This window comes from Neltuma alba, unplaced genomic scaffold (genome assembly GCF_004799145.2).
Source record: "Neltuma alba isolate B1F8T4 unplaced genomic scaffold, ASM479914v2 tig00012416_pilon, whole genome shotgun sequence".
NCBI lineage: Eukaryota > Viridiplantae > Streptophyta > Magnoliopsida > Fabales > Fabaceae > Neltuma > Neltuma alba.
The window spans coordinates 4,267-31,075 of record NW_021636907.1 but is presented as its reverse complement, the minus strand read 5'-3'; the positions used below and the strand labels follow the sequence as shown (position 1 = coordinate 31,075).

The window sequence follows — 26,809 nt, the reverse complement described above, 5'->3', positions numbered from 1 at the left end:
TTAAAAAAATATTCTCCCCACATTCATAATCTCAGCTGCATCGTAGGACCATTCACCCGAATCAAGCTGCAGGGCTTCTATTCGATTCTGTCGTTTTCTGTAACTAGCCATAGAGTGGAAATACCTGGTATTTCGGTCACCATGATGATACCATTTGCACCTGGAAAACTGAATCCACATAACTTCCTCCTGTGATAATATCTCCTCTAGTTCCATCCATAACTCGTTTCGAAGCTTCTCAAGATGCTCACTCCATCCTATAGCTGCTATTTTCCTGTTCAAGTCGTCTAACTGCCTATAAAGATGATCTTTCTTCCTATTTATGTTGCCATAAACTTCCCTATCCCACTGTCTCAGTTTCTCAGTGAATGAGGAAACAGAAGAGGTCCAATTTGGCAGTTTTACCCAATTCTGTTTTACGAACTCAGCAAACTCCTAGTGCATGACCCACGGTGCAAAGAAGCGGAATGGACGACCGTGGCCTCTTGAGCTCTCATTGCTGTCAAGGCTAAGTAAAATTGGGCAGTGGTCTAATTTATATTTTGGCAGATGAGTGACCTTTGCATGAGGAAAGGTAGCATGCCAACCATCATTCACCAGGACACAGTCCAACCGGCTTTGACTATTTCCCCTATTCCAAGTAAACCGTGGGCCATGGAAATCCAAGTCGATCATACCGCAATCCGAAATCCATAGTTTAAAATATACATCTTCACTTGAGTCATTACAGGGGCCTCGTGTTATGCGTTCTTCTGGGCGTAGGACTGCATTAAAATCATCAACCACACCCCACGAGCCCTCAACAGTGTTTCTTATTTTCGCCTGCTGTTGCCACAGGACCCTTCAAAGGCCAGAGTTTGGATGCACGTATACCACCGTCAAAAACCATTCATCTTGTCCACCATGATTCACAACTCCAAACACAAATTGATCCCCTGTTCGCGAGACCTTGAACTTAACGGTATCACTCGAAAAGACCCAAATACCACCACTAAAGCCACGGGTTTCCACCACATGAGAGTTCTGCCAACCCAGTTTCCGTGCTAAAGAGATTGCCTTTTCTCCTTTCTGTCGTGTTTCAAGGAGGGCGACCGAGTCCAGGTGATGCCGAGCTCGAAGGTCATTCAATGGGCGACCAAACTGCACTCCACCCACCCCTCGGGCATTCCATGTAAAAAGCTTCCTGGGAACCATAAAGTTAAGGAGAAGGAGTAGCACTAACAGTAAAGCAGTAACTTACAGTTGTATGGCCCTGACCAGGCCCTCATCCATAGCAAGCTCTTCTTGCTCGATGCTCATAAGTAACGGGTTCGAGTGTATAACAAAGCCCGAGGCCTCTTCAGCTCCAGGGTCGATTGGATTGGATGCGCTTCTCGGAGACGTCGTTGTTTTCGCGAGAGAGACCAGTACCATGGCCGACTCAGGCTGGGTGATCTGCGGAGAAATATCCCTGTCTACTATCATGCTGTCAACAGGAGCTGATGGCAGCAAAGTTAGTTCTGTTTTAGTCTTCCCTGTAACATAGAGTCTTTTTTTAACGTTCAGATATGCGTCGATTGGGCTCCCCATTTTCCTGCCTCGGCCCAGTTCAGTTTGGCTTGGTCTAACTCATGGGTCCAAGGTTGTCATTCTACCCATGGGTTGTGCACGTGACTTCAAAATCTTTTGGCTCACCTGATGATCGTTACGGATTCCATGCAAACTCTCATGCGATATCGACATCGGGATCATAACATTCTCATAATCATTTTCTCTCCCCTCAAGCACTGAGAATCTTGATCTGTTAATTGTTTGGCCAGATTACTGCCTGCTATCACGCCTAGAATCCCTCCCCCTTGATTCCACAGGCGCCGATGGTCGCCTTTGGTTTCGACGTCTACTCGGCGCCACCATCCACTCCCCAAACTCCTGAGTGTTAACACTATCACCATCTCTATAGGACTGAAGCACGACTGTGTTAGAGTGCCCACTTATAGCTTGGCCATTTCTGACGTCAACTCCACCGTTGCTGCACTCCGTGCTTCGGTTGGGGCAGTGATCCCTATCGTGGCCGTACTTGCTGCATGTAAAACATATTAGATGCAGGCCTTCATACTCTATTTTCTTTTCTTTCCCATTGATCCGAATTGAAGGGAGCAGTGGAGCGTTCAGGTCCAACTCTATGCAAATTCTAGCAAAGCAACCTTTAACACGAAGCAACGTGTTTGAGTCCACCCTTAGTACCCTTTCTATCTAGTTGCCAACAATGTTGAGGATACCCTCATCATAGTAGTCAAGAGGGAACTTTGGTATCCGAACCTAAGCGGCAATTTTTGTGACTACTTCATCATCAGGATCGAAATCAGGTTTCCAAGGTTGGACAGCAAGATAGTGACCCATGATCATCCAGGGCCCACCGGTTAAAGCGAACTCATAGTCCTCTGCATCGCTTAACCTAGCAAAGAAGAATCTCGACCCTATCTCCACAGTTTCTACTAGGGGTGTTCATGGGATGGGATGAGACCGGGACAGGCCCGTCCCGGTCCCGTCCCCGTGAACAGGGCCAAGACAGGGATTTTGTCCTGTGTCCCGTCCCGTGCGGTCCTGTCCCGATCCTGTCGGGACTGGGACGGGACCGGGACGTCCCGCTTCCCCTTTTTTTTTAAAAAAAAAAAGATACCATAATTTTTTATATAAATTTTTTTATGTTATAATACTTATTTTTTATTGGGCTTTTAAAGATAAAAATATTATAAAAAAATATTATGTAGAAAGCTTAATTATATAGCATAAAAAAGGTGTAAAAATAATACTATAAAAAAAATATCATAAAAAAAAACTATATAATGACTTTATGAATTATTTTATTGAGGAAGGAGATTTTGTTGAGATAATACTACAACTTAAGAGCTACAAATCACCATAAAAATAAGAGTTATTATTAATAAATAAATTGAATAATCTAATAATAATTATTAATAAATAATTTTTAAAAGAAAAAAAAATCCCGGGACGGGACGACCCCATCCCGCGTCCCGTCCCGTCTCGATTACTGTCCCATCCCGTCCCGTCCCGAGCTCACGGGGACCGGGACTGGACAAATTGAACACCCCTAGTTTCTACCTCACCCCCATAAACGCTGAAGCTTATCCCCTAAGTGGTCCTCCCGTACCATACGCCCTAACAACCGTACAATCAGCGTTGTTTGCCACTTTTTTGCAAGCCTCTTTTTGAACTCAAGCAGTACAACTATGTTCGGCCCTTTTTTCGACCGTTCAATCATCACCCTGTCCTTCCATCTGTCTCCTTTCCACCATTCCAGGTCCTTCTCTTCAACGCTCTCACTATTACCACTATTGTACCCATTGGAACAGGCTTGCTTATACGACATCCTCACCGGGGCCTGCTTGTCTTGCATCCACTCTTCTTCTCGCGGGACTACCGGCCGTCCAAGACTGGGTTCTGCCCCACCTTCCATTTGAACCTTTTTCTGGCTACGTTCCAAAGCATCGGTCTCCTCTTGCGATGGCTCTGTCGCTCCTCGCTCCTCGCTCATCTGTTTCTTCATCGTTATTACTAATTACTCGTCCTCTTCTTAATGCAAGTTAAGAGCAGGCCGAGATAAATTAAAAAAGACAAATAAATTATTTAATCTCATACAATTGACTTGATATATCAATTTATTATACAAGTTAATTAGGGAAGCTTCATAGACATGAAAAATAAAATAGATTAAGAGATTTTACATTTAGGATTAAAACTAACTGTTTAATTAATTCTTACACCTAGGAGCATAGGTATTCAAATACATAGTACACAATGTATATACGTCTAACCATATGTGTGTGTGTATCAGATATATTATGAATGATGTATATTATTTGTGGTCAAACTGATAGGCCTAAATCATGAAAAGCTTTTTGCAAAATATAATTAATATTAAAATAATATAATTATATTCTTTTTCCAAGCACTTAATGAACGCAATAATAAAACATTGAGTCTATACAGGAAAATAACATTTCGCGACTGACTGAATGATTATTTAATTCTGTATATGGGGAGAAATGTTTTTATAGTATTAAAACAAAACTTGACCCTATTTATTTGAGAAAATTAATCATTTAATTCATATAACTTTCATTTAATTAAAACTCAGTTACTGAGTTTTGTATCAATATAATTTAGTCCTAATAGATTGTTAATCGGTTAATATATTAGTTCTTGCATTTCAAAAAACAAATAGGGAAAATGACATAAAAAGAGGTTGATAATTGCAATATTCCAATTCATGTACCTAGGCGTTCAAAATCCTAGAGGAGAAAGTGATGCTTGATCTGGTATTTTATAAATGTGATCAAATAACTAAAATACTCTTGTATCAGATTTTTTTTTCCTTAAAAAAAAAGCTATCAAATTTGTCATTACTAATATGTTTCTTGTCATTAATTGTTTAACACCTGTCATTGTTAGTTCACAACTTATTAACTTGTCATTGTCAATATATTTTTTATCATTTGTTGTTCAACACTTATTATTATTAGTTCATAACTTATTAATGAACTTTTTGATATATACAAGGATATTTTTATCATTTAACTATATTTGCAAAATACCTAATCAAGCATCATTTCCTCCCCTAGATTTTGAAGTCTTAGGTGTTTGAATTGGAATATTATAATTTTAAACCTTTTTATGTCATTTTCCCAAAATATTATAAGGATTTGTGTTATTTGTTGAGCGTTAAATACGAAAAGCCTTACGGTTTAGTGCTGTGGGGACCCTTTTACAAGTAGAAGGTCATACATTCGATGTTGTTCGTAGCCTAGTGTTTATCCCTTTAATTAAAAAAAAGATGAATGTTTTAAACACTCACAATTAAGGGATTAAATTATACTGAATCAAAGTTTAGGGACTAATTTTAACCAAGTTGAAAATATACAGAGAATCAAAATTTATGAACTTATTTCGAACTAAGTCAAAACTCCAAAGAAGAAATTAATTAAGTGATTAATTTTTCCTATATATTTTATTAACTACAAAACTAAAAATAAAAATAATTTTTTTAATCAATTTAAAAATTATAAATTAAAAATTCTAAGTCTAAACCATTTAGCATCAAATTTACATAATTAGATCAATATGAGTTCATGACCCTCGCCTTCATCACGAGCAGATGTGTCCTTGTTGAGAAAATTTGGAAACATATTTGGCATTGTTGAGATGTGTTGTGTTAACATCAGGATGTGATAGGTGATAGTAGTCTGAAAACTTGAAGAAATAGACAAATTTTGCTTACCCTCAAGCACCAATCGCCCCTTCCTCCAGCCCTGACAAACTTGGAGAGTTAATTGTATATTTGACCACCCTTAAAGCAGGTTTTTAATACCCCCACTCTCTATTGTCTTTTATACCCTCTCAACTATTTAAATATATTTTTTAATTTTATTATTACATAAAATAAAATTAGTGATATTTCAATATGTTTCATGTATAAAATAACACCGTTTTAAATTTTTGGAAAATGACTAAAAACACCTTAAAAATAGGAAATTTGAAAAAGGGCAGCTAACAGTTTCAAGTAACAAGGAACAAGAGCAAGCCTTATGTGAAGCTCAAAAAAAAAAAAGATGTTATTATTATATTATTTGAACTTGTTAATTTATGTTTCACTCTTGTTATTTTCAAATTAAATTTAGTCATTTTCCTAAATGAATAGATGTTTTTGTTCCCTGAGAAAAGGATATTGTCATTTTGTATTCTAAATTAGTTAATTTATGTTGCAATCCCAAACCAATACAAAGGCATATTAGTCATTTTACACATTTTCATCTAACTAAAATTCAAGCTTTCCCTCCTTTCTTTGCAAATGTTAGCTATCCCTTTTAAATTTCATATTTTCAAAGTTCTTTTTAGTCATTTTCTGTTAAATTTTTTATGACTTTTTTTAGAAAAATAAAACCACATAATTTTAAAGTAGTATTTTTAAAAATATAAAGAATTAAAAATTGTATTATTTCATAGTAATAAAATATTAAAATATCACTTTATTTTGTATAGATTCTAATAATCAATAAAAATAAATATACATTTAAAAAGTTAGGACATAGGATATTAGAAAGTGGGGTGCTAGAAATCCCTTGCCTTACATCTAGATATTACTTGCTAAAAAAACTTACATGACACTTTATTTTATCTTTATTTAATGATTGTCAATCAATATTCAGATGTTATTCAGGTTATTGTATAGTACTATTTAAAAAAAAGTTAAGATACAAATTTGTTTTGAAAATCTTTTTCTAAAATATTGAGTACCTAAAAGTTATTTGGGTACAAATTTTCAGGTGTCTAACATTTCTAAATAAATACTTCCAAAAACACATTTACACTTTAGTCCAATCAACAGGTCAGCTATATATATAACACCAACGCACTTGGCTCCATGCCTCAAATCGATTCGCATCATTAAAAGTACTCCACAAAAGAAAAGTACCAAACAATGATGATCGGCTTCTTGGTCTATTATTTCCTTCTTTCTCTTGCGTTCTTCTTCACTCTCAACCTCTTCGTTCGAAATAAGAACTTCAAAAACATCCCACCCGGTCCCCCTTCTCTTCCCATTTTCGGCAACCTCCACCAACTGAAAAAACCACTTCATCAAGACTTTCATCGGATTTCTCAGCGACATGGTCAAATCTTTTCTCTTTGGTTTGGCTCTCGTCTCTTTGTGATTGTCTCGTCACCGTCAGCAATCCAAGAATGCTTCACCAAAAACGACATCGTCCTGGCAAATCGGCCCCGCTTTCTCACCGCTAAGTATTTCTCTTACAACTGCACCACCTTACTATCGACTCCCTACGGCGACCACTGGCGCAACCTCCGCCGCATCACCGCGCTTGAGGTGCTCTCGAATCACCGTATCAACAAATTCTTGGAAATGCGAAGAGACGAGATGAAGCGCCTGGTGCAAAAACTTGCTCAAGACTCACATAATAAGGATCAGTTTGCCAAAGTGGAGATGAAATCAAGATTTGCAGAGTTGACCTTTAACACTATGATGAGAATGGTTTCTGGAAAAAGGTATTGGGGAGACGACAACGAGGTTGGGGATGTGGAGGAGGCCAGAAAGATTCGACAGATTATAAAGGAATTGGTGTCTCTAGGAGGGGTAAATAACACTGCAGACTTCTTGCCCATACTTAGGTGGTTTGGTTTTGGTCACTTGGAGAAGAGGTTCAAGAGTTTGGCCAAGAGAATCGATGGGTTCTTTCAAGGACTTATTGATGAGCATCGATATGAAAAACAGAGAGCAAACACTATGATCGATCATCTTTTGAGTCTCCAAGAATCACAGCCTGAGTACTATACTGATCAGATTATTAAAGGCCTCATTTTGGTAAGCGAAAATAAAGAATGTTTTTTCGTTTTTTATTGCATGCCGTTAGATATATCTTCAAGTTGCTTGAGCATGCTCAGCATTTTGCTACATTTTGTTGTACTTGTAGCTGAATTATTGACGGTTAATTATGAAAAAATTTGAAGGAATAAAAGCTAAATTATTCAAAACCTTACTTTATGTCTTGTGTAAATAATCTTTATGGCCTTTGAAACTTCATAATCGACCTCCCTGAATTCTTACACATAGCTCCAAGTTTTATGGTTTATGTATGCATATAAAATAAAGTTTGAAGGGTATAAAATTGGTATTTTGAGATTATTTATTCCTAATTCCAATTTTTAATGTAAAAGCTAAATACCTAATTTGTGGATATTAAAAAAATTAGTTGAGCTGGTTATTATTTACAGCAAATGTGTGTTGGCTTTTCTAAATTACATTTTAACAATGTGCACTGGAACTACCTCTTTGTAGGAAGCTTCTCAATTAATACATACAATCAATAGGGATACTTTGAGAGAAAAAATATAAACTTGGGAGACAAAGTAAACTGGGTCTTATTTTCAGGATCAAATCTAAACCCCCTAACTAACTCTTATATTAAATACCAGAGATAGTATAAAGTTTCCAGGGTGAGGAGGTTATTTGTACGTAGTTTTAATTAATAGGATTGTGTAAATAGAGTAAGGGAAAATATCTAACGAAATAGATAGTAAACGTGGGACAGTTTTTAATTGGATTTTGGAAATACATATGGATCGGATTCCATGATAAAAAGAATAGTGCAAAACTATGCCTTCCGAGTGGTACGAAACTAATCATCGTATTATTTCATAATGATCCCATATATAAAAAGTGTACTTTTAGATCACTTAACTTGTAAGAATTTGCGTTTTCCTTGTATTCCAACATAGCGAAATATAGTACCGTAAACTCGTACTTGTGTGGCACTCCTTAAATTTAGTCTGAAATTGATCATAAAATTTGTAGTAACTGATCTTACTTTGCTAATAATTTGATTTATATGTCATGTGACGCTCCTTAAATTTGGTCTGAAATTGATTATAGAACTTGTAGTAACTGATTTCACTTTGCTAACTTAACTCATAGGTCATGGTTTTTGCCGGAACGGATGGTGCAGCTGTGACTTTAGAATGGGCAATGTCAAGTTTATTAAACAATCCTCATGTGTTGGAAAAAGCAAAGAAAGAAATAGACACACATATAGGGCAAGAACGATTAATAGATGAGCCAGACATCTCAAAGCTACCATACTTGCAAAACATTGTCTCTGAAACACTTCGTTTGCATCCTGCCGCACCATTGTTGGTTCCTCATGAGGCTTCGAATGATTGCACCATTGCTGGATATAATGTTCCTCGTGGAACTATTGTGTTAATCAATGCTTGGGGAAACCATAGAGATCCCCACTTATGGAGTGATCCAACAAGTTTTAAGCCAGAGAGGTTTGAAAAAGAAGGAGAGGTAAACAAGCTAATTCCATTTGGATTAGGAAGACGAGCTTGTCCTGGAGCAAGTTTAGCTCAACGAACAATAGGCATGACCTTGGGCATGTTGATTCAATGTTTTGAATGGAAACGGGTGAGTGAGGAAGAAATTGATATGACAGAAGGAGCAGGAGCCACCATGCCAAAAATTATTCCTCTAGAGGCCATGTGCAGAGCACGTCATCCAATTATTAACATGCTTTTTGGTTAAAATTAATGTTGATCTAAGTTAAGGAATTGCATCCACTGGTGTGGAGTTGTGAGCGGGAGTTTCATACTATGAAAAGTGAATTTTTAGTCTTTGGCACAATCTGTGGCAATCAGCGAACGAGAACATCCATCTTTATGTACACCAATAGTTCCCATTTAGTTCTCTTTTTCTTGGTTATTATAAATCATATTGCTTTGTTCGTGTTCGCCGCCAAGCATATACCACAAACGTACGGGTCGTTACAAACAGTGAAGTTGACTAAAGTTATTCTTTCCATGAGGATTAATGCAAAAACGGGTTAAAACTTGCCATCGAACCTTCATTGCGGTTGATATATATTAATTCATTGTTATTAAACTTACTAAAAAGAAATTCTTTAGACTATCGGTGTTTAACTCAATAATGAAACTTAAAAATGAAACTTCTACTGTAAGAGTGTAGATTATTTCTCCCCTATTTACTCTATAACAATTGATTAATTTCCTCTTCAATAGATTTTTAATAAAAATATGTGTTAGTTTAAGATTAAGAGCACTTGAAAAAGCTCTCTCAAATTGGAATCATGTTTATATACTCTCATCAAATTGCACAATCTCTTAATACAACTAATAAATTCAATAGCAACAACCTTAGGGTGACAATGCAAGGTTAATAAAAACATCTCTATTTTACTAACAGAACTATCCATTCAATAAGTAAATTTAATTTCAAGTCAAGAATGATTTTATTCAATTTCTACACCTAGATTATCTCTCTCAAGTATAACGCAATCAATGACCAAATCAATTTAAATAGTGGCCAAAGACTTAGAAGCATTTATCACAAGACTAAATCAATCTAAATGTTGAGAAAATTTGCATAAATATTTGGCATTGTTGAGAATCAGGTGAATTGTCGGTGGCCAATGTGTTAGCATCAGCTCGTGATGACAGGTGATAGTACATATGCAGTCTGCACTACTTTCAGACAAAATCTACATTCAATAACGCAGAGGCAACGAAAACGACACAACTACAAGAAATAGACAAATTTTGCTTACTCTCAACCGCCAATCACCAAGTCGTCGAGCCAGGACAAGAATTGAGAGGAGAGCACTAAACAAATATAACTAATTTAAAGAACCCAAATAAATATCATATCGTCTTTCTAAGATATTTTCATATAACAATATTATTTTATATTTGAATATATAAATTAGGTAAATTAGTTTGGAGGAAAATAATAAATATGAGATAAAAAATGAAATAACATCTTATATTTAAGATTAAATCTAAATCTCACACTGGCTCATATATCAGTGACTGAAGTTAGCTGGAACTTTTGGGTCTTGAACGACATGTATCCTTAAGATTAATTGAAAGCATTAAGTGAGCTCAAATGCAAAGCCGCTCTATATATAATACCAACACACACGTCTCCATGACTCAAATCCATTAAGTACTCAACAAAAGGGAACTACCTAAGAATAATGATCACCTTCTTGTTCTATTATTCCCTTCTTTCTCTTGCTTTCTTCTTTGCTCTCAAGCTCCTTCTTCAAAATAAGAAGTTCACAAACATCCCACCTGGCCCACCTTCTCTTCCCATACTCGGCAATCTTCACCAACTAGAAAAGCCACTCCATCAAGCCTTACACAGGATTTCTCAAAGTTATGGTGAAGTCTTTTCTCTTTGGTTTGGCTCTCGCCTCTTTGTCATTGTCTCATCGCAGTCCGCAGTCCAAGAATGCTTCACCAAAAACGACATCGTCCTGGCAAATCGCCCCCGGTTTCTCATCGGAGAGTATGTTGCCTACAACTGCACCACCTTAACGTTGGCTCCCTATGGCGACCATTGGCGCAACCTCCGCCGCGTCACAGCGCTTGAGGTGCTCTCGAACTACCGTCTCAACAAATTCTTGGAAATGCGAAGAGAGGAGGTGAAGCGGCTGGTTCAAAAGCTTGCTCAAGAATCAGTACACAAGGATCAATTCCTCAAAGTGGAGATGAAATCAAGATTTTCAGAGTTGACTTTCAACATTATAATGAGAATGATTTCTGGCAAAAGGTATTGGGGAGACGACAACGAGGTTGGGGATGTGGAAGAGGCCAGAAAGATTCGACAGATTATAAAGGAATTGGTGTCGCTAGGAGGGGTAAATAACAGCGCAGATTTCTTGCCCATACTTTGGTGGTTTGATTTTGGTCACTTGGAGAAGAAGCTCAAGGGTTTGGCCAAGAGAGCCGATGGGTTCTCTCAAGGACTCATTGATGAGCATCGACGCGCAAAGCAGAGAGCAAATACTATGATCGATCATCTCTTGAGTCTCCAAGAATCACAGCCTGAGTACTATACGGATCAGATTATTAAAGGCCTCATATTGGTAAGTGAAAGTAAAGAATGCTTTTACCTTTTTTATTGCACGCAGTTAGATATCTTTTGATTACATTTTATTAAGATGTGCTTGCATGCAACCTATGTTGAAGTTGATAACTTAAAAGTTTATGTCATATGTAAATAACCTCCCTAACCTTTAACACCTTATAATGAATCTCCCTGAAATTTTGCATTCATGCATATAATTTCCATACCATTAACTTTATTTGTTATTTATTTGCAAATCAACTAAAATTTATGGGTTTGTATGCATATAATTCCAAGTTTGAGAGGTTATATATGCATAAAAAAGCACTCATCTAGTCCTATTTAATGGGCAAAGAAAGAAGATATTTTTTTGTCCTCTTTATAGGGCACTAAGAAATTTTTTTTATACAGATATATAATTTTATCTTTTATTTATTATTATATTAACTTTATTTACATGAGGTATAATATATATTAAATAGGAACAAAGTTGAAAAGTTGTTGAATTTTAAATGAGTTAATAAAGGTTGGAGTTTTCTTTAGTCCATATGAAACATGTTGGAAGTAAATATTTATAAATAGGACAAGAAGAATAGAGTTTTCTTTGATTAGTTTGAAGTTATTTGCATAGACCTGATAGTTTAGGGGGATTTGTTATTAAGTTTCAAAGGTTAAACATGTTATTTGTACATTTTTAATTAATATATCTCGTGAAAGGTTTTTTTGGCCAGTACATATATTGTGAAAGGATTAAGTAAATAGGAAAAGGGAAATATCTATCGAGATAGACAGTGGGTGTGGGAGAGTATTTAATTCGATTTTGGAAATACAGATGGACCCCAGGATAAAAAGGGAATTGCATAACTGTACATTATGAGCAGTGCAAAACTCTACAACATTATGTCTTTGTACACACACACACAAAAAGCCCAGATAGAAATCATCGCACAATTTGATATTGATCTCGCAGAACATGTACTTTTTTTTTTTTTTATGGTCAAGCAGAACATGTACTTTAGATCACTTAGCTTTTAATTAAGAATTTGCCTTCTCCTTTTATTGCAGCATAGCGCAAAATATACTATATACATTAAAATCGTAATGTGACCACTTACTCAATTTACTCTAAAAGTTGATTATAAAATTTGTATTCCCTGATTTTGATTACTTTGTTAATTTTGACTTATAGGTCATGGTTTTTGCTGGAACGGATACTTCATCTGTGACTTTAGAATGGGCAATGTCAAGTTTATTAAACAATCCTCATGTGTTGGAAAAAGCAAAGAAAGAAATAGACACACATATAGGGCAAGAACGATTAATAGATGAGCCAGAAATCTCAAAACTTCCATACCTGCAAAACATTGTCTCTGAAACACTTCGATTGCATCCTGCCCTACCATTGTTGATTGCACATGAGGCTTCGAATGATTGCACCATTTCAGGATATAATGTTCCTCGTGGAACTATTGTGTTAATCAATGCTTGGGCTAACCATAGAGATCCCCAGTTATGGAGTGATCCAACGAGTTTTAAGCCAGAGAGGTTTGAGAAAGAAGGAGAAGCAAACAAGCTAATTACATTTGGGTTGGGAAGACGAGCTTGTCCTGGAGAAAGTTTAGCCCAACGAACAGTGAGCTTGACTTTGGGATTATTGATTCAATGCTTTGAATGGAAACGGGTAAGTGAGGAAGAAATTGACATGACAGAAGGAGCAGGAGCCACCATGCCAAAAGTTATTCCTTTAGAGGCCATGTGTAGAGCACGCCATCCAATCATTAACATGCTTCTTTCTTAAAAGGTTATCCAGGATAACCAAGTTGAGGAATTATGTATCCAAAGGCTTGGAATAGTAGGAGTTTCATGCTATATAAATGGTTCATTTTTAGTATTTGTTACAATCTATTGCAATAAGCGATGGGAATATCTACATGTACAAGAATAATTTCCTTCTAGTTCTGTTTTCTTTCTTTTTTTTCCCTGCACAAACCACAGTAATATAGTATTAAAACTCAAGTTTGGAAGTACATAGAATTCAAGAAAGGAAGCAAAACAAAAATTAATGCAGCCCAAGATATGAGCAGACAGAACCAAGTCGAAATACAAAACCATGAACAAGGGTAGCACAGAAAAAGCAAAAGAAAGAGGACAATCCAAGCAACTCCGAGCCACCTGGAAAAGGTTAAGCAGGGATGGGGGTTTTGTAACCCAATCAAGAGAGCACATCCCTTCAAAAGCTGTGTAGGAGACATATCCCACAGGTGAATGAGTTAATCTAGGATTCCACTTGAAGCTACCTAGAGCATCAAAACACCGTTTGAAAGAGCATGGAATGCCTATTAAGTATCAGTTTTACTATTAGTCAGTAATCACAACATCAATCTCCATTGGCTCTCTCACCGCTTCTCACCTCTGATTTCTTCTCTCCGACCACCACCTCCATTTCATTCTCCATTAACCATTGTCACTTCCGGTCCGTTCTCATCTTCCATCTCTTGCTTCGGTAGCTGCGATGGCTTTGGAGGGTTTGTTCTTCGGTGAAGCTACAGACCATGCTATGTATGGCCAAAATCCCATTCATTGGTGGTGAAAGACGAAGCGATAGGTAGAGTTCCATGGACGGATAGTGTCACGTCCTAAAAATTTAAGGTAGACCAGCACTAGTACAAAATATTATATTCGTCGTCAATTAAAAATGCATTTCTGCTACTGCATAAGAGATATAGTAGAAATTGGAGTAGGAGAAAAAATAGATATTACGGTGTTAGGGAACTGACATCGATAAATGAATTCATTTAACTTGATAGTTATACTACCATTTATAATATCATGACTATTATATTATAATAACTTTAAGCATGTATATACCATTTATAATTCATACATATAAACATATTGTTGGCAAATATTTATATATATATATATAAGCATATTTCTTACCATCAAATTATTAAGCATTTATAAAATTTTCTGCAGAACCTTTACTATAAGTTGGACTTTCCCAAAAGTTATATGATAGCTTGTTGTTAAGCTTACAAAATTCATATTATTTCAACACATTTTTCTTTAGTTGTTATAATTTTTTGGTGAATTAATGCATACTTGGAAGTGCTTATGATGGGAAAATATGCATAGTTAATAATTGGGCTAAAGTTCTTAACAAACGAAAATATTGTTTGCTAGGAAGAATAAATGAATATAGTGCATCTATTTTCATCTTTTCTAGGACAAATATAAGGTGTCTATTTTTGTTTGTTTTAGCCGGAAGCCAAGAACAGACCAAAATAGGGTACTATATTTTCGTCTGTTCTAGCTGGGATAGACAAAAATATATATATATTTTTAAAATAAATTGTGAATTTTTTATATTGGCAATTTTTATGTAACTTGCAGTTGTAAAAAACACGTGCAAAATCAAAATAGACAGCAGTCTAACAACAGTGACAGCCATTTAACATAACCAAATCATATGTCACTTTCCATCTAAATAATCCACAATTGTAAGAGTGAAAACAGTGATAACAAGTTTATATAACATCCTACAGTAACATCCTAATTAAGCATCCTAACACAAGAAAGTAGTTTAATTAATATAAAAAGCCGTAAAAATATTGTTATAACCATTATGGGATATTATTCATGCACTTATTGTGCTCCCAAAAGTATAATCTACTCCTATTTATTAAACTTTGTAATATGATCTGTCCTTAGTCTCGTAATACCGAATTAATGTCATTGCCATTTTCCTTAAACTCTAAGAATTTGTAAAAGCCATTTAATAATATAAAAAACCTTTTGCTACCTAAGTTGTAATAGTTTAAACTAACAGGAAAAGCTTGAGCTTAAAACCCCTCCCTTTTTTTATATAGATAATATAGTGATAAGTTCATATAGTAATCGAGTTTTGTCACTCAGGATTGTTTAATAGAGAAGACATTGTCCATTCTAAAGTCACAGTTGATGTATCCGTTCCAGCCAGAAGCATAACCTACAGGAAAAAATTAACAAAACAACATAAAAAATTAGACTTAATTTAGTGAATGCTCACACAATCAGGATTTTACAGTTACTACATTTTATTAATAATACGATGACTTTTGCGGCTGATATAAAGATTTGTAGCTTAGCAATTGTCCTTTGCTGGGAAAAAAAAAAGCTTCGAAATGGATCTACACTTCCAAAATCCAATCAAATCTTGAAATAATTCCTTTTCTTCATGTATTTAATCCTATCATAAGCAAAATAATATTTGAACAGCATTTAGATCCTATAATTTTTTTTTTTCATTTTCACTGTTCTGTTAAGAAGTTATTGCAGCATTCTCGAATTCTTCCAGGTTTCAAGCACATCTCAAAGAAAAGAAACTAAAAGATATCACATTTGTTAGAATTAAGTAGTTAATTTAGTTTTCTTAATCTACTCAAATCAGTTAAGTAAATCTTACCTTAAGCATTGAATGAATATTTCTTACCCATATGAGGCCCTCAATAATCTGATCTCTATGGTACTCAGGTTGTGATTCTTGGAGACTCAGAAGATGATCGATCATAGAGTTTGCTTTGTGCTTTGCATTTCGATGCTCATCAATGAGCCCTTGCAGGGACCCGTCTATTCCCTTGGCCATACTCTTGAGCCTGCTTTCCAAGTGATCATAATCAAACCACCTCAATATGGGCAAGTAGTCTGCAGCGTTATTTGCCCCTGCTATTGGCACAAACTCATGCATAATCCCTTGAAATTTTCTTCCCTCTTCCACATCCCCAACCTCATTGTCGTCTGTCCAATACCTTTTCCCCAAAATCATTTTCATGAGAGCGTTGAAGCTTATCTCGGAGAATCTTGATTTCATCTCCACTTTGGTGAACTCTTTATGTGAGTCTCGAGCAAGCTTTTGCACCAGGCGCTTCATCTCGCGTCTCTTCGCATTTCCAAGAATGCGTTTAGACGGTGGCTCGAGAGCATCTCGACTACCGTAATGCGACGGAGGTTGCGCCAGTGGTCGCCATATGGAGCGAAGTCTATGATGGTGCAGTTGTAAGAAACATACTGTCCGGTAAGAAAGCGGGGCCGATTCGCCAGGACGATGTCGTTTTTGTTGAAGCATTCTTGGACTGCGGACGGCGACGAGACAACGACGACAAGACGAGAGCCAAACCAAAGAGAAATGATTTGGCCATAACGTTGAGAAATCCGGTGAGGGGCACGATGAAGTGGCTTTTTCAGTTGGTGGAGATTGGCGATAAAGGGAACAGAAGGTGGACCAGGTGGGATGTTTTTGAGCTTCTTATCAATGGTTTGAAAGCCGGACCGGACCGGACGGTCAGACCGGTCCAACCTTCACCCGTTCATCTTCCCGGTTCGGTTGGGATGTTTTAACCGTTCAAAGGATTGGACCGCTTTAGGCCGTCCTGAGCCGGCATTTGAGCCGGAATCCGGATTAAAGCCGGAAGCCGGAACGGTTTCAAGAAAACCAAACGAGTCTGAAATTTCTGTTGCTCACCACTTGCTTCGTCTTTTTTCTACCGTCAAGCCAACTCATTTTTTCCCTTGTTCGTCTTTCTCCATGGGTTCGTGGTGGTGTTATGGCAAAAATTACAACGATGAAGAAGGAAAAAGAAAAGAGGATGGAGATGATAATAAAATCGAAGAACAAAAATTAATAAAATTTACCAATAACATTTTCTTTTCCTTCTTTCTCCATAGATGCAAGTTGCAACCTCCATCCATGCCGTTTTAGACCTTGCGAAATTCAGTAGTCGACATTGTGGGAGTGAAGAAGAAAATAGTTGCAGAAAGTGGACAGCTCAACTGCTTAGGGGAAAGTGTCTGATCGGCTCACATAGGGAAGGGAAGATAACTTTAAATGTTGCAGACTTGTGGTAAAACGCGTATTGACAAGACTTTACACATTTTACTTTTGATTTTTATTTTTTATGAGTATTTTTAATATAAAACATGTCATGTAACAAATCTCAACGTAATTATAAATGCATATTTTATAGTTGGCAAAAATAATAAACGTATATTTGATGATGATGATTATTATTTTCCAAGTCATCAACTTTTTTTTATTCTTTGACTTCTTAAATTACTATTTTTTTAACAAATAGATAACTATTTAATCACCTTAGTTTACATTATATATTTTCATCTCTCTTTTTTTAACTATTTTTTCTGAATAATTTTTTAAAGACATTTTTTTATATATTTCATCACAATTACAAAAGTGACATTAAATAAATTGTAAACTAATTCTTGGTTTATTTAAAGATAAATTAGAATCAGTTTTCATTTATATTAAAATTAATTAGCGTAACATTGATAATATTTTAACTATGATGGGTTGAATTGCTACTAAAATGATGAAATTGAACTATATACTTATATTTTCAAATTATCTAACAATTTGATTTTTATTTTTTTACACACATATGTTATCATATGTTTATATAATATTATTTTTATTTAATTATTATGTTACCAGTCTGACCAGACGGTTCAACCGATCTGACCGTTTGAACCATGACCCGTTGATCTTTCCGGTTTGATATCCGGTCCGGCTTTTAAAACACTGCTTCTTATTTTGAAGGAGGAGCTTGGGAGTGAAGAAGAAAGCAAGAGAAAGAAGGAAATAATGGAATAAGAAGGAGCTCATGATTTTTCGATACCTTCTTTTGGGAAGTTTAGTGATAGGAACGGGTTTGGGTCAAAGAATACATGTGATATTTACGGCTGCTTGTGTCTCGTTTGAGCTTACGCAATACTAAGTATAACTAATTTGCAATATTTAAAAAATTAGTTCAATTAATTATTTATAATAAATTAGTATTATCTTATCAAAATATCTTTATTAGTCATATGTAATATAATGAAAACTTTGAATATGTGCAATCATTATGGGCATTACTTTGAAAAAATGAATGAATATAAAAAACAAAACAGATTGAAATCTTATATTTAGAATCAAATTAAATATTCAATTAGCTATTATATTTAAGATCGAAAGTAGTATCTAAGTAAATGCTTCCATTAATCTTAGATCTAAGGAATGTCCTACAAAAATCAGAAGTTCAAGTTACTTCATTTGATACACATATATTATATATACTTTTTTCTTTTAATACATGAACTAGTTAATTAATTTATAAATATAAAATAAAATTAATATGAATTAATTATTTGTAAATGTTATTTTTTTTATAATACTAGTTTAATCATCTTCATTGAAAACTCTACCTTTAATTGAAATTTTTTTTAATAGGTGTAATCAATAAGTAGAATTCATAAAAAAAATTACAAATTTAAGGCAAAATGAATTAAAATCTTATATTTTACAATTAAAGTAAATTTTTTAACTAACTCATGTGTATTTAGGACATAGGATCGGGAGGAGTATGTGTTTATTATTGCTCCTTAGTTAAATTAAGGTTAAATTTACTAACAAGTTATTGGTTGAGATGGTAAGGGATCTTATCCCGTAAGGAGAACACAAATTTGAATTGTGCTCATCACTCAATAAGCACTTTAGACCATCTAGATCTGATCTGGACAGTAGAGATTTAATATTTTTAATAAATTATTTTTAAGTAAAAAATTATTTTTTAAGAAAATAATTAAGAGATTATCTTTATTTTAGATTCTATATCCACTAAGATAATTGTTTTAAAAAAATAAAACAAAAAATTTCATTTAACCTCTCACTAGATAATTAATATTAGTCAACTCTCAAAAAATTCTAAAATTTCATTGCACTCCCAAGGACCAAAATTTTATGATTGAAAAGATAAAAATACCCTTGTTTTATTTTGGAGTTGTTAATTTTCTTATATTTCTTACAAATCATTGAATTTTTGTTGTTTGAATTGTTCACTTATACCAAAACAATAGTATTTTGGGGTTGTGAATTTTGTTATATATTTTTTATAAATCATTAAATTTTAGTTGCAAATTGCTTAACTTTTATTGTAAATCGTCAAATTTTGAATTTTGATAAATTTTAGAATTTTTTGTGAATGGACTAATATTAATTGTCTACAGTAGCAATTGAATGAAATTTAACCATAAAAAAGAATTCAATCTGAACAAAACAAATTTTGATAAGTTTAGTTGCTCATTCCTACAAATACTGATTGCGCTCGTGAACATGGATCTGGTGGATTGGTTGTTAGAATATAGAGATGAACTCTTCTTCGACTTTTGTCGTGTCGTGGCGTGGCGAGGAGCTAAAGGCTCTTGAGGGTCGGCAAAATTTGTCTATTTCTTGGAATTATGTCGTTTTGGTTTGCGCCGCGTTATTTTGATGTAGATTTTGACAAGGGTCTTATCTTGTCTGAAAGCAGGGCAGACTACCCAGTGCCTATATATCACCCTATCACGTGCTCTGTTCAAACTGGGTCCCCCACAATTGACACAAATCTCACGAATAATGCCAAATATTTTTGCTACTTGGATTAAAATAAGTTAAGTCTTTAAATTTTTTTTTTGAAAAAATAATTATCAACTTAGAACTTAGAGAAAATTGCAAATAAGGACTCGATCTCAAATTGTAAATATAAAATCTTAGTGAAATGTCTGAAATACCCCTCAAATAAAATGTGATTTGGCTTACTGAAATTGTTATTCGCTAAAATGAACTTGTCAATTTTCATAGTCAACTTGTTATTTTGCATAACCTCAGTCAAGTTGTGATTTGGTCCACTGAAATTGTCATTTGTTAAAGTAAATTTGTCATTTTTCCTAGTCAACTTGTTATTTGACTGAGGGGCATTTCAGACGTTTCACCAAGGTTTTATATTTACAATTTGAGATCGGGTCCTTATTTGTTATTTTCCACATTAAAGGTCCCAAATCATAATTTTACATATTTAAAAGTCTTTATTTGTAATTTTCTCTAGAACTTATTATTATAAACTTTTATGTTGTTATTGAGATTTTTTTTCATAATTATGCTTCTTATCTAAAATTTTGTACCAATTCTCCTAATTTTTAACTCAATACAATCTTTTCAATTCTAAATGATTAAATCTTTAATAATGTCGAAGAAATAGTTTAGTTTTTATAATATTTTCTAAAATATAAGAATTAATATTTTAAATGATTTAAATTTAGTGAAATTAAATTGCGCAAAATCAAAAGTTAGGGACTCAATTTTAATTAAATCAAAATTATAAAGATTAAACGATTATTTTGTTTTAACAGATATAATGTTAGGCATTTTTATCAACACTATAAAAAATTTCTCTCAATATATAATTAAACAATCATTCAATTCGTCAATTCATAAATAAATGTTTGTTAGAGTTCTATTTCCGGCCTGCTTATCAGTTAAGAGGTTAAACTTGGCCATATTGATATTTAATTTATCATGTTCGAGCAACACACCTAATCAGTTAAAAAAAGGGGCGAAAAAGTGCATTATGCTACTCATGCTCCAAGAAATTAAATTGATGAGCACTATTCTAACCATCCAAATTAAAACTGGAAAGTTCAGATTTAATTTAATGTTACCTAATGTTTATATTTTTAATATGTTTTTATTTTTAATAGATATAGAATTTGAAATAAAAATAATCTTTTAATTATTATTTAAAAATTAAAAATGTTAAATATAAACCATTTAAATCGGGTTTAGATTATTCATATTTGACCACAATTGCCTTAAAGTTACTATAATTTGTAGAGCTGGTAATATGAGTTGGACCTGCGGGTCCAACCCGCCAACCCACCAAAAAAGATGGGTTGGCCAGCAAATAAAATTTTTAACCCGCATTGTTTAACCCATAACTTACCGCAAGTTAGCTCACCAACCCGCAGATTAACCTGCGTTTATTTTTTTGGTATTTTTTTGATTTTATTACTTATTATAATTATATTATTATATTTTATATCCTATCTAAAAAATTAAAAAAAAAACCATTATCATTTATTTGGTGTTTTCAATCAAATACTTAAAGGAAAAAAAATAAAAATTTCATTATATTTTATTTACATTGTATAAGAAAAAATATTTAAAAATGACAAAATTATTTTTTTTAAAAAAATAATAGTTGGCAAGTTGGCAACCCACCATGACGAGAAGCCAACCCGTTATTACATGGGCCTTGTCAACCCGCGCGACTTAACCTTTTGTTGGTTGGTCCATATTATCACCCTTAATAATTTGTCAGTTTCTATATATGTGTGCGCGTACGCACACTTCGAACTTTGGTCATTTCAAAAGTGAAAATGTGCATGTTTACGTCTTATTATTATTATTGGAATAAAAGACGGCGTGAAAATATTTAGAGTCTAGCTTCCTAAAGAGAGCCTAGGAATACAATTTTCTAAGGCGAGAATGGCTTTGTATTCCACAGGAGCAACATTTATAATGACAGTTTCATAACATCCATTTGATAACCTTGGCCGGCCAAAGAATCGAAGGCAAAAGTCTTGTCACATGTTAGGAGGTTGTGAATACATTTGATCCAGCCATTGAGAGGATGACGGTGAGTTAGGTTGCTATTAATAAATTGCAATGCTTCTGCACAGTGGCTAGAGACAATTTCTTTTCGGTAATTGTGATTCCAACTTAGGTGCATTCCTTCATTGATTCCCATAATTTCCGCAGCAATATATGGGGAGTGTATCCTCGTTTTTTAACAAAACAAAGTTTTCAAACTGCCTCATTGTCTCAGAGCGGGTAGCTTCATCATTCTAACACACCTACTGCCCAATCTCAACCAACTTTTTTGAGGAGGAATTCATATTTAGAGAGTCAGTATAGGATGGGTCGAGGATGTTTTTAAGAGATTGAAGCTTCTCAATAATTCTCTAATCAATATTTTTTTTTTTTTTTTATGGTAGTCCTTGTAGTAGTTGTGCATGTTAAATATTTTATCAAATTATAGTTCTAACTAATACATATAATTAGTAAGGGTATTTTATAAAAGACAACACCTGTTTATTACAAATAACTAAATTAATTTTTAATCTACTTAAATTAATTAACTAGTTCTCAATAAGTACATGAGGCAATACTAAGTATCCTTTCATATGCCCGAGCACACATGAGCGAAGAGCTTTTGCCAAGGGATTTTCCTGAAATTTACAACTGCCCATCTCATGTTCATATATCCTTATATTAAGGTGAGGGTGCTGAAATTTCATTTCAATATAAATATATACACACACGGAGTACCAACATGCCATATTCATCTAAAATATACTCAGAAACGGAGTATCAATTCATTAATCTACCTATATACAAATGAAATCCTAATTTAAATCATCAAGAGGACACACATTCATGGCAAACTTTGCATTTACATGGTTCAACCCATACTCCTTTTAGATAAGCCGAAGCCTAAAGCTTTGGTCCTCTCTCAAGCGATATCCTACCCACCTAAATCTAGATAGGAGGGGTGATGAATGTTGGCAACTAATAACGCATAAAATATAAATCAAATCATTATTTAAAATTCAAAGCAACTTATTTTTTAATTTAAATAATATATATTAGCACATTAAAGTGTCAAATTAACAAAATCATTATTGATATATGTTGCATCATGTTAGATCATGTAATTTTATAAAGGATTAAAATGATTTTAAGTGAATACAACCTAATAAACAAATAAACAAATATAATTATCAAAATGATTTAAAAATACCTCAAACAATTATAATATATATTCAGGTTTAAACAGGCTGGATCTTGACAAGCTTCAGGGTTAACGGGTCAGGCCTAAAGCCCATTTGGCCTAAAATCATGTTTTCTTGAAAGCCTAGCCATTGATATGCTTGGGTTTAAATTGGCCGACATGATAGATTCGACCCATTTTTTTGGTCTCTAATTCCATGAGAGTACACAGTAATTTCCCCTTAATCTTCACTTTTGAATTGGTTAGGTGATAGGTATTAACCGAAGATGAATATTGGTGCAGTTATTATTATATGCTGTATATGAGGTAATGGAACTTGGGAATGGGATCCTCTATATGTCTATCATCAATCAAAACATTAAATAAGATCAAACCCAACACATACACGCACACACATTACCACGTTGTGTCTTCATGGCTCAAATCCTACTATTTTACCCAGCCAAACGAATTTCTTTCCTCTCTTCCTTATGACCGGAGTGGTATCTATTATTTTATCTAATCCATGCATAACCAATAAGCACATAATCTACAGCAATTTAAGGCGCAAGGGCGGAAGGAAAAAGAACGTGAAGCTTTATCTAATAATTAACTGTTCTGGTGCGTTTGTGTGTCTTACTATTTGTGTGAAAATTTGCTAAGTGTTTGGCAATGTCGATATGTATGAACGCTGCGGGGGTCAATGCAGACGTGATATAATACGTACATACTAAACACAAGGGAGATTGCAGAATTTGATTTTTAAGGTGATAAGTATTATCTCCCACATGAATATCAACATAATACAGTGAGAAGCATCGAGTGAGCAACAAGAAAAACAAAAGTAAACGAATATTACGTATTGAATGACGTAATTGGAAATCGGGGAACAAATCCTTTACAATATTTATTAATGCAAACATTGTTCAAGATCATACGCTACACAAGGTCTTCTTATAATATATAACAGCCACGAACATACTTGTCTCCATGACTCATCCAAAGAAAAGTACCAAACAATGATGATCATCTTCTTATTCTATTATTTCCTTCTTTTTCTTGCTTTCTTCTTCACTCTCAAGCTCTTCGTTCAAAATAATAAGAAGTACAAAAACATCCCACCTGGTCCACCTTCTCTTCCCATTGTCGGCAACCTCCACCAACTGAAAAAACCACTTCATCACGCCTTTCATCGGATTTCTCAACGTTATGGCCAAATTGTTTCTCTTTGGTTTGGCTCTCGTCTCGTGGTCCTTGTCTCGTCGCCTTCTGCAGTCCAAGAGTGCTTCACCAAAAACGATATCGTCCTGGCAAACCGGCCCCGCTTTCTCCTCGGTAAGTATCTTTCCTACAATTACACCGGCTTAGTGTTCGCTCCTTACGGTGACCACTGGCGCAAACTCCGCCGCATCACGGCTGTTGAGGTGCTCTCCAACCACCGTCTCAACAAATTCTTGGAAATGAGAAGAGACGAGATGAAGCGCCTGGTGCAAAAGCTTGCTCAAGAATCATGTAACGAGTTTGCGAAAGTGGAGATGAAGCCAAGGTTTTCAGAGATGATGTTCAACACTATGATGCGAATGATTTCAGGTAAGAGGTATTGGGTAGATGACCATGAAGTTGGGGACGTGGAAGAAGCAAGAAAGTTTGGAGAGATGATAAAGGAGTTGGTGACACTTGGAGGAGCAAATAATCCTGCAGACTTCCTGCCCATATTGAGGTGGTTTGATTATGATCACGTGGAGAAGAGGCTCAAGAGTTTCGCCAAGAGATGTGATGGGTTCATGCAAGGACTCATTGATGAGCATCGAAATTCAAAGCAGAGAGCAAATACTATGATAGATCATCTTTTAAGTTTTCAAGAATTACAGCCTGAGTACTACACAGATCAAATTATCAAGGGCCTCGCTTTGGTAAGTAGTTAAAACTGTTTTTTTTTTTTTTTTGTGCTTTTTGCTTTTGTGAAATCTTTTAATTTGTTGATCTTCTCTTTGAGGTGTGCTTGTAACGTATGTTAAGCTTGCGAATAGTAGATGTAGAGTTAATGATGGAAGAATTTGAGAATGCTGCAATAAATTCCTAGCAGAACTGCAAAAAGGAAAAATAATGATAGGATTTGAATGCTGCTGCTATATGGGGGTTTTCCAAAAAAGCACTATTTTGAAATTGATTTTACTTCGCCAATTTTGACATGTAGGTCATGCTTCTTGCTGGAACGGATACATCGGCCACGACTTTAGAATGGGCAATGTCGAGTTTATTAAACAATCCTCATGTGTTGGAAAAGGCAAAGAAAGAAATAGACACATATAGGGCAAGAGAGATTAATAGATGAGCCAGACATCTCAAAACCACCATACCTGCAAAGCATTATCTTTGAAACATTTCGATTGCATCCTGCAGCTCCAATGTTGGTTCCACACGAGGCTTCAGATGATTGCACCATTGCAGGATATAATGTTCCACGTGGCACTATGGTATTAATCAATGCTTGGGCAATCCATAGAGATCCCCAAGTGTGGAGTGCTCCTACAAGTTTTGAGCCAGAGAGGTTTGAGAAGGAAGGAGAAGCAAACAAGCTAATTACATTTGGGTTGGGAAGACGAGCATGTCCTGGAGCAGGTTTAGCTCAACGAACAGTGGGATTAACTTTGGGATTGTTGATTCAATGCTTTGAATGGAAACGAGTAAGCGAGGAAGAAATTGATATGACAGAAGGAGCAGGAGCCACCATGCCAAAAATTATTCCATTAGAGGTCATGTGTAGAGCACGCCATCCAATAATTGATACACTTCTTTCTTAAAACGTTATAGAGGATAGCTATTTAAAGGTCCCTTGCCCGGTTGTCATTGTCCTCAGAGGCAATGGATTGATTAGTTCTTAATACTCATTGGCCCTCAAAAAAGCATGAGGACAGGATTCTCTAATAAATTGTAACCGTGTATATCATCTTCCTTGATCGCGGCAATAATGAGGATCTCCTTTGATTTGTTTAAGCTATGGTAAGCGTTTCAAGTAGTCAACCCGCTGGTTCTCACCTTATGTTCTTTGCTTTTGTTATTGTTTCTATCGACTGAGATTTCAAGTTATTAGATATAAGATAGAGATGAAGAAAAAGTACCATTTTTCACGTTTGTTTAAAGTAGAAGTAAAAATATGAAGTACTTATTACGTTTTTTCTTTTTATGTCAAACCAAAACAAAATAAAAAGTCAGTCAAAAACAGAGATAAAAAGACTGTGTCATAGTAGTAGTGGACTTTGTTGTCCTATTTGATACGAAACATTAAAAATGAGAGATAAAGCTATAATTGTAATTGAAAAAAGTCACTAAAAAAGTCTTTAACATGAACAATTACTTATTACATGGGATTAGGCAAACCATGAAGTAGAATTAGAAAATATCACTTTCCTCCATGATATTCCTCAATCCCACATATATGGGTTTCTTTAATCTCATATAATAAGCAATCTCTCATACCTAATACTCTTTTAATAGATTTTTTTCAATCCCAATTCCAATTCTTTATTTTCAATGCTTCATACCAAACTATGCCTGAGTATTGGGACCTCTTCAAATAATTACTTTATGTTCTACGAGACAAAGTTTCTATCTTATAGCACAAGAATACTTTTTGTTATTAGGTTAATCCAAACTGACACTCAATAGCAAATTCATCCAAATCTAAAAATTGATTCCATCAAAATCTTGTATAAATAGTAAAGTCCAAGTCCTTTAACTAGTTTTTCTTTCG

General features: G+C 34.7%; 4 protein-coding genes and 1 pseudogene across 4 annotated transcripts; 3 read left to right on the top strand and 2 right to left on the bottom strand.

The window, feature by feature from the left end:
* LOC114726963 (uncharacterized) lies at positions 1-675 on the bottom strand. Its single transcript, XM_028913671.1, has 2 exons — positions 559-675; positions 1-411 (listed from the first exon to the last, which is right to left on the bottom strand). Exons 1-2 carry the CDS (start codon positions 673-675, stop codon positions 1-3), a joined length of 528 nt encoding a protein of 175 aa, XP_028769504.1.
* Positions 676-6,478: 5,803 nt separating this feature from the next.
* On the top strand, positions 6,479-9,094 carry LOC114726961 (cytochrome P450 81E8-like). Its single transcript, XM_028913670.1, has 2 exons — positions 6,479-7,375; positions 8,486-9,094. Exons 1-2 carry the CDS (start codon positions 6,479-6,481, stop codon positions 9,092-9,094), a joined length of 1,506 nt encoding a protein of 501 aa, XP_028769503.1.
* Positions 9,095-10,562: 1,468 nt separating this feature from the next.
* Positions 10,563-13,378, top strand: LOC114726973 (cytochrome P450 81E8-like). Its single transcript, XM_028913681.1, has 2 exons — positions 10,563-11,456; positions 12,627-13,378. Exons 1-2 carry the CDS (start codon positions 10,563-10,565, stop codon positions 13,233-13,235), a joined length of 1,503 nt encoding a protein of 500 aa, XP_028769514.1. The 3' UTR covers positions 13,236-13,378.
* A 1,966-nt stretch (positions 13,379-15,344) lies between these two features.
* Positions 15,345-16,541, bottom strand: LOC114726960 (cytochrome P450 81E8-like). Its single transcript, XM_028913669.1, has 2 exons — positions 15,909-16,541; positions 15,345-15,425 (listed from the first exon to the last, which is right to left on the bottom strand). The coding sequence occupies exons 1-2, from the start codon at positions 16,539-16,541 to the stop codon at positions 15,345-15,347; spliced, it is 714 nt and encodes a 237-aa protein (XP_028769502.1).
* A 7,533-nt stretch (positions 16,542-24,074) lies between these two features.
* LOC114726972 (cytochrome P450 81E8-like) lies at positions 24,075-26,013 on the top strand (annotated as a pseudogene).
* Positions 26,014-26,809: the final 796 nt, after the last annotated feature.